Source organism: Gigantopelta aegis, chromosome 7 (assembly GCF_016097555.1).
Source record: "Gigantopelta aegis isolate Gae_Host chromosome 7, Gae_host_genome, whole genome shotgun sequence".
Taxonomy (NCBI): Eukaryota; Metazoa; Mollusca; class Gastropoda; order Neomphalida; family Peltospiridae; genus Gigantopelta; species Gigantopelta aegis.
The window spans coordinates 1,104,771-1,122,278 of NC_054705.1; the positions used below are offsets into that span (position 1 = coordinate 1,104,771).

General features: G+C 35.3%; 2 protein-coding genes across 2 annotated transcripts; one reads left to right on the forward strand and one right to left on the reverse strand.

Annotated features, from left to right (window-relative positions):
* The first annotated feature begins 1,432 nt into the window (after positions 1-1,432).
* On the forward strand, positions 1,433-7,149 carry LOC121377153 (Werner syndrome ATP-dependent helicase-like). Its single transcript, XM_041505053.1, is given in 5 exon segments — positions 1,433-1,679; positions 1,682-1,775; positions 4,791-5,015; positions 6,185-6,576; positions 6,640-7,149. Coding segments are annotated over 5 exon segments (1,380 nt in total). The 3' UTR covers positions 7,062-7,149.
* Positions 7,150-7,211: 62 nt separating this feature from the next.
* Positions 7,212-12,386, reverse strand: LOC121377154. Its single transcript, XM_041505054.1, is given in 5 exon segments — positions 7,212-8,141; positions 9,775-9,987; positions 10,427-10,549; positions 11,439-11,608; positions 12,242-12,386. Coding segments are annotated over 5 exon segments (1,566 nt in total). The 5' UTR covers positions 12,372-12,386.
* Between the last annotated feature and the right edge of the window lie 5,122 nt (positions 12,387-17,508).

Consider the following 17,508-nt stretch of genomic DNA (forward strand, 5'->3'; position numbering starts at 1 on the left):
CTCTCTGTTAGCATAAGTGTATGCCATGTACTGTGATAAGCAGTGTATTAAGGAGTGGATTAAAAATGCATTACACGGATATACTTAAAGATGTATTGTATCTTCAAAAGTAAGTATATATTATATTAAGAAACAAAAATCATATTTCAAATAAATAAAATATATACGCCAGGGGCACACCGCTCTCACATCCTCCCCCTGCCCTATCCGCCCCCTTCCCCTACATCCAACACTGTGTATATATTTATATACATTATCGCCATCGAGATGTGTTTGTGGGGAGGGGAGTAAACAAAATTCAAGTGGGCACACACCTAGCTTAGATTACCAGGATGCAGATCAACGGAACGATTCACAGCTGACAGATATCACATTTCAATTTGACTCCCAGACTGTGGGGCCTTACATCGTATAAGATTAGTTGCTAAAATCATTCTCACAAGTAAGCATCTGTGTGGATTTTTCCTATGGATATTATTCTAATATAGGTGAGTATAACATTAGCAAGACTTCCGAACGTTCCAGCATTCAGTTCATTCAGGATTGCATCATACTGGTCGGTACCACACCCATTAATCATGTTGTTGTTTTCATTGACCGAGTATGTTACAGTTTTTTTGGAAATACTAAACAAGACGACATAGGAAGGGTTTTTTTCTGATAAATGTGTAATACAAATATCAATGTATCATTTATTAACGTTTCACATCCCAAAATTACTTTTTCTTCTTCTCTGGGATACTGGTATTCAATGTGGGGTGTGATGTCTTTAATAAGCTGCTATATAATAAAAAAAAGGGGTATTAATTAACATATGTCTTTTTTAGTAATCATTGTCTTCAAATACACATTTAGACAAAATACTGTATTGAACATTACATCGTTTCTTAAAATAAAAACTGGAATGTACACAGTAAGAGTGAAAAAATAATGGGTGGGGGATATTAATTAACATACGTCTTTTAAGTATTTGTCTTCAAATACACATTTGGACAAACTACTGTATTGATCATTATATCGGTACTTACAACAAAACCTGGAATGTACACTGTAAGAGCGACGTCAGTATTACACCAATTCTTAAAATAAATGTGCCCACACCCTTCTAGAGGCGGGGCCTAGTGACGTCAGTAAGGCATCATCCCCTTACTACGCAGATTGGCGGCCATCTTGGATGATGCAATAGTGAAATCGATATACCCCATAGTGGGGCCCTTACTACTCCCATAGTTGTGTAACGTGGGTCGACCCTGGCAATTCCCGAAGCTGCAGCAACCGAAGTGCTACCCTACTAGGTCCAATCGGAACACCTCGTCACATTCCGCTATGCTAGATGTAGGCTCGGACACAAGTTGTAGGAATACACCAAAATTTCATGTATTTGGTGACGCGGTTAGGGCGAAGTTCGTAACATAATGTAGTTCGATCAAATATGGCGGCTCCCTGTGAGACATTCAACGATGATTTGAACTTTTCTAAACTGAAATTAGGTATTAATTTTGATTTAAAAGAAAAGCAGTTGGAAGCACTGTTATCTATATATAGCGGTAATGACACCATAGCTTTGTTACCCACTGGATACGGGAAAAGTGTAATTTTTCAAGTTCTCCCGTGGTTGTTGCAAAGAAAATTCCATCAAGAGGAGCCGATGATCGTGATTATTTCAACACCGTTGAATTCATTATGAAAGATCAGGTTCAGTCGCTGTGTAGGAAAGGAGTGCCGGCATGTTTCATTGATGTTTCCTCTTTTAGAGGTGGTACCTACGATGAAGAGTAAGTTGCCTAAATTTATATTAATTTTAACTGGGTAATTTACCCAAAAAACCCCACACAAAAAAACAAACACCCATTACTGCATTAGGCTTAGCCATGAATATTGGGCAAAAATTAAGTATATTGGCCCTACTGCTACGGTTACAGAAGTTTACTGTAGTGCTACAAAATAAAATAATTACTACGACCATATTAATTTTCAGTTGTAGCTAGTGAATTATAAAAATAACTGATCCAATGCAGGGTTCACATGCATCCTGGAAAGTGCTTAAGGAGTCCTGCGATCTCGTTACCCGCATACTAAGGACCATAACATCCCCGCTCATAAACGTGGTATATGGATGGAACATTTAAATTGGTCATTCCGAGCACAGTCGAATGCAGCATAATGCAGAATTAAAGAGAATTAAAAAAACAGAACAATATTTTTTTTTTATCTAGATATTCTTTATTTTGTTTTTGTTGAAGATAAACGGGCAAAGCTCTCCCTGTCTCTTTCAACAAAAACAAACTTGTTCACATAGCACCTGGGGCACACCGACCAATGTACCGGCTCTGTACAGGACGCTCCTACACAGGGCGGTCTAGTATTCTCTATGATATATGGTGGAAAACCATTAACTGTTTCTAGCTAGTATAAATATGAATATACCAGTAACAGCATAAAAAGGTTTTTCTACTGGGTTTTTCATGTCGGGCTGCAAGTTATTAAATTAATTTGATATAAATATTTATTACCCATATGGGCTCAAATATACGGGGTAATATTTTTTCGATCTCTGCACAGTGTTCAGATTGCTTCTACAGTCACTGATTGGCTGGCTTTAAAAAGACAAGATTTGATTGGCAATTACATACTGCCGGGACTACTTTTTGTTCATTCATGATTCCATTCATCGGTCAAACTATTACTACGAACTTCAAATATTTTTTTACGATACGAACATTTACGGAATTAAAAATCAAAATATATGTACAAATGTTTAAAAATGTTTTTATTTTATTATTTTGACTGGTTTTTTTTGGAACTATTCTTTGGTGGATACTGTTGGGTGTGCACCGGTAACGGCGCGTATGAATATATTGTTATGGCTGGTACAGCTTGTTAGTTGTTACAGCAGCGAGAACGTAAACATACTTTTAAAATCGTTAAAGATTGACAATGGGTAATAAAGAGAATAACCAACTCACTACGAGGAATTACGGATTATCTGTCCCTCGTGAATTAATGCTGTAAAACCCTCGCCAGAGGCTCGGGTTTACAACATTAATTCACTCGGGACAGATAATCCGTAATTCCTCGTAGCTCGTTAGTTATTCTCTAAATAGGTATAGGTATAAATAAATTGATGGTGATCTCCATACTGATGTGAGCTTTAATCTAGCAATGTTAGTCAGTTCATTGAAATGTACGATAATACTGATAAATCTGTAGTACAGTAAAAGACATATAAATTGACAAAACACCACCAGTATCAAACATAATGAGCGTACTGGGCAGCGCGGTCCCTGGTAGCACTGACTGCAATGACCCATATACGTCACATGACCTATAGCCTAACACAGACCGTCCTGTGCAGAGCCGGCGCTACACAGGGCTGTAAGCTTTTTGATACGTATCCAATATTTATGCTTGGCTGTGCAGTGTTCTCCAACTTTTATGCGACCAGGTTGGCGGACATGTGGACGAAGTCCATGAGGGGGGGGGGGGGGGGGGGGGAGGGAGCCCCTCTCGCACAGGAAAATTTTGTAAATCTGAAGTCACAAAAGGTGCTTTTTTTCTGGCATTTAATAGTTGATTTAAATAAAGTTAACCATAATCTATCTCATGATCTGCCGCACCGGCACCGGTCACGCTGAAGTAGTAAAATGAATGAATGAATGAATGAATGAATGTTTAACGACACCCCAGCACGAAAAATACATCGGCTATTGGGTGTCAAACTATGGTAATGCAAATAAATAAAGTGATGATCAACATCAATATAAAAATTCAAGGTTTAAACAAAACAGTGTAAAGAACTGTGCAAAAATACAAATACAAATATCACAGAATTTTACGGACACCGAATTTTACTCCAAACTTCAATTTGTGCTGTATTGGCCATTCTCAAAGAGAATGTTACACCCCTGCACCACGGTGAGGTTACAGCACACGCAGGGGCTGAAGTAGTAGGGCCTAGATGATCATAGGCCTAAATGTGTGCGGCCAGTGGGCTAATCTCACCCGAACATTTTTTTAAATAAAAGCTCATATACCGTATAACCGGACATTTTTGTGGTCTCAATTTTTCATGGTTTGGGCCCCTGCGTGTGCTGTAACCTCACCGTAGTGCAGGGGTGTAACATTCTCTTTGAGAATGGCCAATACAGCACAAAATTAAGTTTTGAGTAAAATTCAGTATCCGTAAAATTCTGTGATATTTGTGTTTTTGCACAGTTCTTTACACTGTGTTTGTTTAGGTCTTGAATTTTTATATTGATGTTGATCATCGCTTTATTTATTTACATTACCATGGTTTGACACCCAATAGCCGATGTATTTTTCGTGCTGGGGTGTCGTTAAACATTCATTCATTCATTCATTCATTCATTCGAAAATAAAAGACCTCGAAATGTTTTTATCCCCCCAAACCATGAATGAATGAATGAATGAATGAATGTTTAACGACACCCCAGCACGAAAAATACATCGGCTATTGGGTGTCAAACTATGGTAATGCAAATAAATAAAGTGATGATCAACATCAATATAAAAATTCAAGGTTTAAACAAAAACAGTGTAAAGAACTGTGCAAAAATACAAATACAAATATCACAGAATTTTACGGACACCGAATTTTACTCTAAACTTCAATTTGTGCTGTATTGGCCATTCTCAAAGAGAATGTTACACCCCTGCACCACGGTGAGGTTACAGCACGCGCAGGGGTCATTATGATTTGATTTAATTGATTAGTTACATGTGGATATAGAGCACGATTGCATAAAGTTCAACTTGTATTACACTTACAGTAACTTTGAAGATGACGATCAGAGTGAAGATGACGATCAGAGTGAAGTGCCTGTAGCAACAACTGTGAAGTTGCAGGACATAAGAGATGGGAAGTTTAATTTAATCTACGCACATCCAGAGACATTACTTGACAACAAAGAAGTTGGGAGAATACTTAGGAGTGCACGATTTAAAAAATCTGTTTGTTGTACTTTTGTCGATGAAGTGCACATGATTTCTGAATGGTATGTTTATCTTTCATACAACCTTTTTAGGGTCTAATCTAGAAAAAAAATTATAGGGACCCTTTTGGTATATTGGGAGAAAAATAACCCCTAACATGAGGAAAAGGGGATTTTACCAGCTAACTAAAGCAGTTAAAAGTTTATATAAAATGCCACATTATTAAATTTGATTGCAATGGAGGATCTTTTAAAGAATCCAGTTCTAAGTGATTTTAACAACAGATTTAATTCTGAGCAATTTTGGGAATCTTAATTGGGATGTTGTTAAGACATAATTGGGAAAACATTTGGTAAGAATTGGGTATGAACTTTAACCGGCCCCAAAATACATGGTAGATTATACCCAGTTTTTATAAGTCATCCAAATTCATCTATTAGTATGTACACACAGTCATGCCTCGACCGTAACTGGGTTTTTTAGTGGTAGCCAGCAGGGGTAATAGTTTATAACATCTGGTAGCACTGAGTAAAAATTGGTTGCCATAATTTCAATAAAGCAAAAAAAAAAAAAAGACAACTGAACAAAATCTTAGTTTTTATTAAAACATCACTAACCATCGAATACTAACAGTATACTGTATTAAATAGGGCTATTCCACGGTAGGGGCCATTTCATGGTATTTTTGTGTGACGGATGTTTTCATGGAAACTTTAGTGAATGAATGAATGAATGAATGAATGAATGTTTGTTTAACGACACCCCAGCACAAAAATACATATCGGCTATTGGGTGTAGGAAACTTTAGTATACTTTAAAAAAAAAAAAAAAAAAAAATCTTAATAGAAACCATATAAGTGATGTTTACTTCACCCAAGAAACAAAATATTTTGTACTTATATTTTTGGATGAATTTATATTATTATGTCATGTTCGTCACAAACATTATTTGAATTCATTTTCGGTTTGCCTACATCCAATTTCATAAATATAGAACAATATCATGTGTCAAATTGAGTTCTGGCTTAAATACAGCACCTTCCAAAAATGTGTAAAAAAAACATTGATCCGTAAATTGTTTTGAGTAGTATATATAAATATATGTGTGTGTTCACCTTCTATCATTAAAATGTTGACCAATACACCTACACTGTGCATACACATACACACTATACAGTAATCATGACCTTATTGTTACATGTAATAATATGTATGTTTATTTCTATTTCAGGGGTGTGGATTTCAGAAAATCATTCAACAAACTTTGAGAACTGACATGCATTTATCCTGAAATTCCACATTTAGCTCTGACAGCAACTGCTACAGCTTCTTCTGTTCAGTCACTGTGTACAATTTTACAGTTTCGGAATATCACAAAGATTGCAGAGAATCCTGACAGACCAAATATTTATTTGGAGGTAAGGCAGCGATTACCAAACATCAGAAAATATGAAAAGTATGATGAAATTCTAAAACCTGTGTGTGCTGAATTGAAAGAAAAGTTGCTTGACTTTCCAGTTACAATTGTGTACTGTGACAGTTTAGAATCTGTTGGTTACAGTTACCAGTACATAGATTCAGAATTGGGTGAGCTACAGTATGTGTCAATAGATTCAGAATTGGGTGAGCTACAGTATGTGTCAATAGATTCAGAATTGGGTGAGCTACAGTATGTGTCAATAGAAGAGCAAATACCTGAAAACAGAATCTTTGGCCAGTACCACAAAGATTATACAGATAAAATGAAAAATCTTATAATATCTGAGCTGCAGAAAGTGAATCCTAAACTCTGGCTGATATTTGCAACAGTTGCTTTAGGTATGGGTTTGAATACCCCATCTGTCTCTAGAATTATTCATTTTTGGCCACCAACCACATTAGAAAAGTACCTACAAGAAATCGGAAGAGCTGGAAGAACTGGACAACAAGCAGAAGCAATAATGTACTTCAACAACAGTGATATTGCAGCTAACCGGAAAGGCCTGGATCCTGTAGTTAAAAAGTATGTTAACAATAGCACTTATTGCCTTCGTCTGCATTTAATGAACTATTTTGGCTTCAATGAAGTTGTGTATAGTGGACCAACTGAAAACTGCTGTGCAAACTGAAGAAAAGCTGGAAAGTCTACAATTGAATGCGATGTTGATAACAAAGCTAAATGTCAGTCATTAACATCAAGTGAAGAACACATCTGAAATACATATACTTGTTATTCACCTATGATGCTTACAATCACTGTGACCCTCTTATGTAAGCACTCAGAGACTTGAATCATTTGTTTCATCATTTATACATGCTGTGTCATCGTCACCATCATAATCATCATAATGTTGAGAAACATTCCTTTCCAGTCGGTGTACAATATTTTCAGCATCACTGGTGAAGACTTCCCTCAAGGGAGAAAGTTCTTCAAACACACTTTGTTTGATGTTTTTATAATGATTGAGTGCCCTTCCTGGGCAATATTTGATGGGTTTTATATGGTGAAACTCTACCAACAGTGCTTTCAAGTCCTCTTCATCACTCCTTTTTTTGTGAGATGTGTGAAAATCCTTCAATTCGATTTGTGTATCCAAGCATGATACAACATCATTTATAACTGGAGCAGCATTGCATACATTGATGATGGCATTCTCCGTTTTATTTGCTCCTGGTCCCTTGATAAGATCTTTCAGCTCCTTTACTTGATTTTCTTTCTGGAGATCCATGGGTTTGTTATTACCAATTCCACCCCTGGGATTAACAAGGGAATTGGTTCGTACTTCAAGAGCACTCCTCTGTGGTAACAGCATTTCTGTTTTCAGTATGTAGTCTAGACATTCCACCATATACTTTGACCTCGATGAATGTGCATAGAAGTAAGGTACCATCATCGTAAGTGCTACATTGATGCCAAAGATATCCCCCTCTGCAATTGCATCTTTAAAGAACAGAACAAGGAAATAATGTTACAGAAAATAAGACCAGTAATGATGTAGGTCATCATTCTTGGTCTGTGCAATTGTGATGGGTGAATCCATTCCTGATATATTTACTTCAATAGATTTTCCTTGCTGCAACGTTTTTGCAGGCATTTCCAGGTTGATTCTGTTGTCATCATGTATCACCGCAATGTGTGCTTTTCCCTTACGTATGGGCAAACAAATTACATTCTGCTTGACTGTAAGATACATGTTTGAATCAGCTGCCTGAAAAGAGACGTTAGTATATTATACTGGCATATGGACAAATCTGAGCAACCTGAAATTAGATATTTATTTTGATTTATTTAGATAATAAAAATTATATGTGCCAAAATTAGGTTAATATCTTGAAACTCAATTAAACAAAGTTTATTTAGCATTTATAAAACTCTGAAAGCATCATATATAAAGTACTTCAAATTTATTGTCATTTTGAAACATTTTTAGATTACTGAATAATGTGTAAGAGAAATCCAAAGTTTATCCCCACAAATGAGTTGGTCTGAATATGCAAGGTGTAACTAAGTATATATACTCCTCAAAAATTTTTAAGTATCAGTATTTACTTTGCACATAACATCTGAGCAAAAAAAAAGATAAAATGCTTCAATTTGGTTTCAACTATAGTTGATTATTCATGAATTGTTTTTGCATGTGGTTATCTGTATAAAATACGATTAAACAAACAATTTTGAGAAAAAAAACAGAAAACACGTACAAAATTCATACTGGTTTTCAAAATATGATCCATAACAATTTTTGAGTATAGATGAGTGTACAGACTTTAAGAGATTTATTGTTCTATAATTTTATTTTGCAATGTAACATATTGTATTTGTACTTAACTTTTCACAGTACACTGGCCTTATTAGGGGTACACTATATGAGGTTGCAATATGGAAACAACAGTTTCAATTTGGTTGTCATTTTATATTAGTTACACCATATCCAGGAAGTCATTTCAATTCTTTATTGTATGTAAAGCCATAAGCACATATATTCCATATTTCGGGGCCAGCTGTTCAAACATATAGCCAGATATTTGGAGAAAAAATGTTATAATTTCACATTACATATCATTACATATTCAAAATGTACTTTTCCCAAAAATATCAAGAAATAAATATTTATATAAGCCCAAGTTTGCTTAACTGATTTTTGGACAAATGGTCCCTGATGCAGGTGACAGTGTTTTCAAGTGCATGTACAACAGCATATACATACAACTATGTAAACATGCCATTATAAATCAGATATCTACTGTACACATAATAATTCAATTTAATGTCCCAATAATGCAAGTACCTCTTCTTTACACTTTAATGATTTTGCAATATAAATTCAAAATTAAAAAAAACCTTTGGTAGTCATAAAAGCACCCATTGGACACTTTTTGAAAACTGTTTATTTTCAATATTGGTAGTACTACACCAAATAGCATGTGATCGGGTCAAAGTTGGAGGTGCCCCGAACTTTAAACAGAACAGCAAACACCTCTTATTGGTGATATACATGACAGGACTTAGTGTCACAGAGTGTTGTTTTATGTGGCCAGTAAATTCATGTAATTCATTTGAACTAATACAAATGTACTAAGTCTTGTTATGAGATGGCCACGGTTATCTTGTTACTATTGTCATCTTATGGATTGGATTTGGTGTAGTACACCCTACAAAGTCACTAACTTAACTGTCACAAACTTAACTGTCAAATGCAATGCTTGTTGATTTGTGAAACACATTTTGTACTATACCAGTAATAAACCTGAAATTTTGTTGTCATTACATAATGAAAAGAAACATACTTTTGTTGTTTTTCTTTATTCTGTACATACAAAAACATATTTGTTATTGTGTACCTGTGGAAAATTTTGAGCTTGAATCATTGTTTTCATCATGTCTCCCATTAAAGCATCAAAAGCTGACAGTCTCTGACCTTTGTGCATCTTCCCAATGTTTTCTGGTGGGATATTCTTTTTTGGGACATCATCTAGACTTTCCATTCCAAAATGATCCATCACTGTGTGTAGAAGGTAAGCTCTGCCAGTCAGGAGGACAAAGTCCTCATGTTCCTTGATAAATAAGTATGGGTGACAATGATGTTAAAATGAGGAGTTTATTTTGTTGATATCGATCAATAAAAATTATCTACACATGCTTTCAGTCTGCCATATTTGACGATTTATTCTTGTTCTAGTATATACTTAAGTCATGCCCATGACCATGGAAACCTAAATGCAATAAATCAGGACTGACTTTTATTTAATAGCGATATATTTATAGAGTATCAAAGAAAGTTTTATAATTATGTTGATCATACACAATTGCAAAGACTATGGAACTTTTCAAAAGATAATTTAAAAACGTGTTGGTGTTAAGCAGTCATTTTAAGTTTGTTGATAAGAAATGCATAAGAATTACTAGTATCATATTGTCGTTGAAATTTCAATGTGCATGACTTTTTATTAACAAGACAAAGATTGAGTCTAATATGAACAAGTGAGATGTAGCATTTATCTTAAAGCGACTCTTAACGTTTCCATTCACATCATTTCTTTGAATGATTGTCTTGAGATGTCCTAGTGTCCCTACATCCCTTCCAGAGTTCTTCTTCATGAATCTCTTGATCAATTACTGTATTCATTAATAATTATATTTGTACATGTTTAAATGTTGTGTAAAATAATGACCTTAAAATATTTCTGATAAAAATGCAAATTATGAAGGCATATAATATACAATTTATAGTATGGGTCCTGATAGAGACATGAAACCATTTGTGAGGCCAAAAGGATTTTATTATTCCCTGTGTCAATGTCACAATATGTATTAATATACCAGTCAAACATGAATTGCTTACATATAAATATATATTTATAAAATAAAAGTTACAGTCGGTATGTGTTGGCTAATATTTCCCTAATGATTTCTCAGTTTTGCTGTCATTGATTTAATATGTCAAAATATGGCTGTATAAAAGCTATTAATATTTTGCTTCATGATAAAAGTTTACAATATTTAATTCATTCGTGTGTCAGAAACAAAAAATGTTGGAAACAATTATAGGTGTCTACCTACCTGGTATGTTACTGAAAGTGGCCATTTTCAATTTGGTTACCAAGAAGTACAACTGGTTAGTCAATAATAAGTGCAAACTGATGAATTTCCAGCTGGAAAATGAAATATATTAGTGATAATGCATGTAAAATAACAAAAAACAGTAGTAACAACAAAAAGATTAATTTAAAACATTATTTAGTATAAAACTGGAAAAATTAACTATATTAATCATCTTAAATTAATATAAACTAAAGCAGTAGTAAGAACAAAAGTATTAATTTGAAACATAATCACTGATATAAAAGTGGAAAAAGAAAATAAAGATAATAAAAATAACATGTTAAATAACAAAAACAGTAGTAAGAACAAAAACAAATATTAATTTCAAACATCATCATTGTGAAACATATTGAAAATCAAACATGCATACAACATAAAATTTATTAAATTTATGTATATAAACCTCAATGAAATCCATTAATACATGAAACAGTTCTACAATCATTGGTTGAAGGTTGCTGAATCGTTCAAGTGCAGTGTGGGCACCTAGTCTCAAACGTTTCGCACCTTCAAATCTCACTCTTGTCAGCTGGTCTCCACCCACAGGGACTGCTAATGTTTCTATTTCATCTCCTTTAACAATAATATTAAATGATTATAATGTAGGTTTGAATATAAAATGTTGCTGTAAGACACCAACCCTAGTACATGTACATTGTTTCACATACAACCCTAGTACATGTACATTGTTTCACATACAACCCTAGTACATGTACATTGTTTCACATAAAACCCTAGTACATGTACATTGTTTCACATACAACCCGTGCAATTAAGAAAATGTCTACGGCAAAAAACACATGCCATTGGAAAAAACACATGCCATTGGAAAAAACACATGCCATTGGAAAAAATCTGAATATAGCCAAGACCAAAAAGTGCTGTGGATGAATTAAAAACTCCACAGCATTGTTGATTGCCGTGGGCAATTGCCGGAGTGACACATAACTACATTTTAAACTATGTACTATAAATACATGTTCTACATTGTTTAAATGCAGGTCTTCAAACTGCAGAATAATAATGGATATGATTTTGTGATAATTTTATTTTTAAATTTACAAATGCAATAAGAAGAGAGGGGGACAAACTAGATACATGATCACATACTTTTGGTGTTTGTTAATAAGAAACAAATATATAATAATTAATAATAATAATTTAAATTACATATACCAGGTTTTAATTTGTTTTACTCATACATACCTCTGCCAGCCTTGTGGTACCACTTTGAAATCTGTGACACATAAGCATCAAGTATCTGTATACAGTCCTCATAACTAGCCTCATTCTTCAGAATTATAGGCATCAGGTAAGACACACTTTTACGTGACATTATGCTTGTCAAGTCATGTTCTATGTGTTTAGGTACAACCAAGTCCATCCATTTAAATGTCTTACAACATGTCATCATTTCACATGCAATAAGCACTTTAACAGCAGTCTGGAACCTGAGTACATCACTTTCAGAAGGGAAAACGTTTTGCATGATAACAGTACCATCATGGGGCTGGTTGATATGCTTTTGTAAGACACATTTGAGCTGAAATCTTCTTCAGTCAACCTGAATGGAGTCCAATCACTTGCAAAAAAGTGATAGTCCTTGTCAAGATTATCACCAATCTTTCCTCTTTTCCCAGCAATAACTTCTTTGATGATCTTTTGTTCAATGACACTACCAATTTTTTTTACTCTGTACTGACATAGTAATGTGCACTTTGTTCATCATTTGTAAAAGCTGCAATTTAAATTATGAACTTATAAACTTACAGATTACATGCATTTGAAATACTATACAATATAGGTACAGGAATATAATTATACTGTCGATTGATGAATATATTTCATAGTGAAGGTGACTGTTCTCACAAAAATGGTATGATCTTTTCATCAATATTTTAACTAATCATTTACATATGCTATATTGCAGTGAATGATGTTCATTTTGATATACGTGTCTGGAAAAAGAAAAGGTTAAAAAAAGATTTGTTTTGTTTAACGACACCACTGGAGCACATCGATTAATTAATCATCGGCTGTTGGATGTCAAACATATGGTAATTCTGACTCGTAGTCAACAGAGGAAACCTGCTACATTTTTTCTAATGCAGAAAGGGATCATTTATATGCATTTTCCCACAGACAGGAAAACACATACCACGGCCTTTGTCCAGTTGTGGTGCACTGGTTGGAACGAGAAAAACCTCAATCAGCTTAATGGATCCATCGAGGTGGTTCGATCCTGCGATGCAAGCACCTCAAGCGAGCACTCAACCGACCGAGCTAAATCCCGCTCCTTGGAAAAAGAAAAAGAAAGAAAGAAATGTTTTATTTAACGACGCACTCAACACATTTTATTTACGGTTATATGGCGTCAGACATGGTTAAGGACGACACAGATTTATAGAGGAAACCCGCTGTCGCCACTTCATGGACTTCTCTTTCCGATTAGCAGCAAGGGATCTTTAATTTGCACTTCCCACAGGCAGGATAGCACAAACCATGGCCTTTGTTGAACCAGTTATGGATCACTGGTCTGTGCAAGTGGGTTACACCTACCCATTGAGCCTTGCGGAGCACTCACTCAGGGTTTGGAGTCTGTATCTGGATTAAAAATCCCATGCCTCGACTGGGATCCGAACCCAGTACCTACCAGCCTGTTGACCGATGGCCTAACCACGATGCCACCAAGGCCGATATATATGTGTCTGGAAGGCTAGTATATTAAAATAAAAAAGTAGAACAAATTTCATGAATAGTTAGTAATATTAAATTACACAAGCCCTCTGTAACCTACTTTGTTATCAGCATGAAATTTAATGGCTGCTGCTGTCCAAATCCTCTGACTGGCTGATGCATAATCATGCTGTACATGGTTGCAATAGTGCTGATTTTTGATCCTCTATCCCCAACAACTCCATCGAGAAACTCGTACAGGAATGGTACATTATCCTGTATCTCACCAATTACCACCTTGAACAGTGTGTCATTTGATGATAACTGCTCAGGATCGTTATTGAATAGAATGCTAGATCCTTTTTTCTACAGTTTCGACAGTGATGCCTGAACATTGTTTATGAGCCTCTTGGCATAATCGTTATCATCAAGGGATTTCTTCAGTCTTTCAGCAACATTTTGTTTTGAATGAATGAATGAATGAATGAATATTTAACGACACCCCAGCACGAAAAATACATCGGCTATTGGGTGTCAAACTATAGTAATGCAAATAAATAAAGTGATGATCAACATCAATAATTCAAGGTTTAAACAAAAACAGTGTAAACAACTGTGCAAAAACACAAATATCACAGAATTTTACCGGATACTGAATTTTACTCAAAACTTCAATTTTGTGCTGTATTGGCCATTCTCAAAGAGAATGTTACACCCCTGCACCACGGTGAGGTTACAGCGCGCGCAGGGGTATTAAAGGGAGGGTCAACTCAAATATGAACCTGGTGTGTGGGAAAGATGCAAACCCGGACGACCAACACATACAGACAATTTAAGAAATGACAAACGCGTAATTTTACACTTAATAAAAAAAAAAAACCCCGTGATTATTCCTTCTAACTGGGGGCAGCCATTTTCTTTTGTTTCCGGTGCGTCAGGAATTCTGGCTTGGGGAAAAGTGACGTCAGCTCCATCCAACTCCAGTATGCACAGTGTAAACAAAGGCAGTCATTTACGACTAGGCGCTTCGCTTTATCAACCTGACTTGTAAAATAACATAAATGATTTGATAATATAATGAACTATTTAAGTAAATATATTTCAATTTGCATTAATAAAACGAAATGGGGTTATAGTATTTTTCTCTCTAAAAAAATCCCAAGAAAAATGCATATTATTAGGCCTATTGGTAGGGTACGTTGGAGTAAAAACTACCACTCACGATAATTTTATTTTCTTTGGGACTACGTAATTGGTCAGTTTTATGATTTTAGATGGGAAAGTGTACTTAATCAAGGGTTTTACAGAATTATTTACAGCAATAAAGCAGGATGGCTGATAATGTCCATTATCATTTTAGGGGTGGCCACGCGGCTACCCCACAATACCCTGTGATCTTTATGAAACGTGCTCGTATTTGTTTGTGACTAGACAACTTGACTGGCTGGTGACCATCCAAAATATACACCTGCCAATCAGGAACTACGGGTACTACAGGCCACGGGACCCCCCCCCCCCCCCCCCCCCAATTAACTGAGAAAACACTCCGATTATCAATTCGGTACATAGGTTAATGTAGTGACAAAACATAATACAGTTATTTCGACACTTTGACTATGATGGTTTATTTTGTGTTGAAAAATAATATATACTTATTGCTGGCTTACTGGGATAGATATTATTACAGAACATTGCGATGCATCCGCAAAAATCAGGTACGTTTTGTTTCTTCAGTTCTAAGACTACTTCCTGACGTGACACGCTAAGTATTACGTAACCACCAGCTCGTCAGAGGGCGTATTCACTGGGATGGCACAAAATGGCTGCGCCCGTTATATATATATATAACAGCCGTCACATTTAACCGTTTTATTAATTAACTATACGATTATACTTGTTGATATTAAGCAATAATGTGCATTATATATCGTTCAGTATGCATACCAGGCCAAATGCCTTAATTGTCCCTTCCTTTAACCATACTGTATTTTGTTATTCTAACCAAAATAATGTATACTTAAAAGAACGACTTAGACCGCATTGTGAACAGCCATCGAATTCGTCCTAGCAAAAATGAAAACGTTCCACATGGAAGACCTATGGTATTATATTCAATGCCCGAGGTGTTTTCGGTCAGAAACTACATGAGAGCAGTGAACCAAACAGACGTCGATATTTGCAGAACGGATTGCTTATTCCGAGATGAATTTACTTGTGATCAGGAAATGTTTGAACTACTGTTAATGTATATGTTGCAATATGGACTTGAACCACCAACAAACGCACAAGAATGAATGAATGAATGAATGAATGTTTAACGACACCCCAGCACGAAAAATACATCGGCTATTGGGTGTCAAACTATGGTAAAATGCAAGAAAAGTGTGATGATCATCATCAATATAAAAATTCAACAATTAAATAAAAACACAGTGTAAAGGACTGTGTAAAAGTACAAATATCACAGATAGATATAATTAAAATTTAGAATAAAATTCAGTATCTCGTAAAAATGAATGAATGAATGAATGAATGTTTAACGACTCCCCAGCACGAAAAATACATCGGCTATTGGGTGTCAAACTGTGGTAAAATGAAACAAGTGTGATGAGCATCATCAATATAAAAATCCAACAGTTAAATAAAAACACAGTGTAAAGGACTGTGTAAAAATTGCAAATATCAAGATATATATATATATATATATATATATATATATATAATATATATATATATATATATATATATATATATATATATATAATTAAAATTTTGAATAAAATTCAGTATCACGTAAAAATTGTAAAATAAGTTCTGGATGGAATCGAAAGGATTCCATCACAGTTCGTAGTCCAAATATATCTTTTCGAATTGCTTTCAGATGGGTACATTCCACCAAAATGTGTCGCACAGTCAGAAGACACTGACAGTGCTCACACTGAGGTGGAGGATCTTTCTTTAAGATAAATGAATGGGTTAAATATGTATGCCCGATGCGGGAACGACACAAAACTATTTCATCCTTCCTGCACCGTCTATAGGAGGACTGCCACTCTCCCAAGACTGGCTTGATAGCATGAAGCTTGTTCGCAACCTCACCGTCCCAATCACGTTGCCAAATCGAAAAGATAAATTTGTTAATACCATATTTAAAATCAGTATACGGTACACCAACCCTGGCATGAGGCAAATCCAAAGCAGACTTGGCAGCTAAATCTGCCTTTTCATTACCCCTGATGCCAACATGGCTGGGTACCCAACAAAATACAATGTCTTTATTACCAATAGATAAAAAGACACACTTTCGTATCACCATCCCAATTAAGGGATGGTCCAGCTTCATATTACGTAAAGCTTGGAGACAAGAAAGTGAGTCAGTAAAAATAATAAATTTGGATGCACTAGAATCCTTTATTTCTTCTAAGGCTTTAATGACTGCCCAAACTTCAGCACTAAAGATCGATGCTGAGTCAGGTAGTCGCATGGAAAGTATTGTGTCTGATGGAAAAACTGTAGCACAAGCCACAGAATTCCCATCCCGTGATCCATCTGTATACACAGGAATGTAATCACGGTACTTGTCCTGAATTTCCATGAACAATTGTTTATAAACTACAGCATCTGTACGATCTTTCTTCAGATGCGCCAGATGAAACACAATTTTAGGTGGTGTAATACACCATGGTGGTAAAACAAAATATGAAGGAGTTTCCAAAGTGTCAGTTAAATCAATGTTGGAAAGCGACAAAAAACGCTTAATGCGAAGACCAAATGTACGAATAGCATTTAGCCTTGCA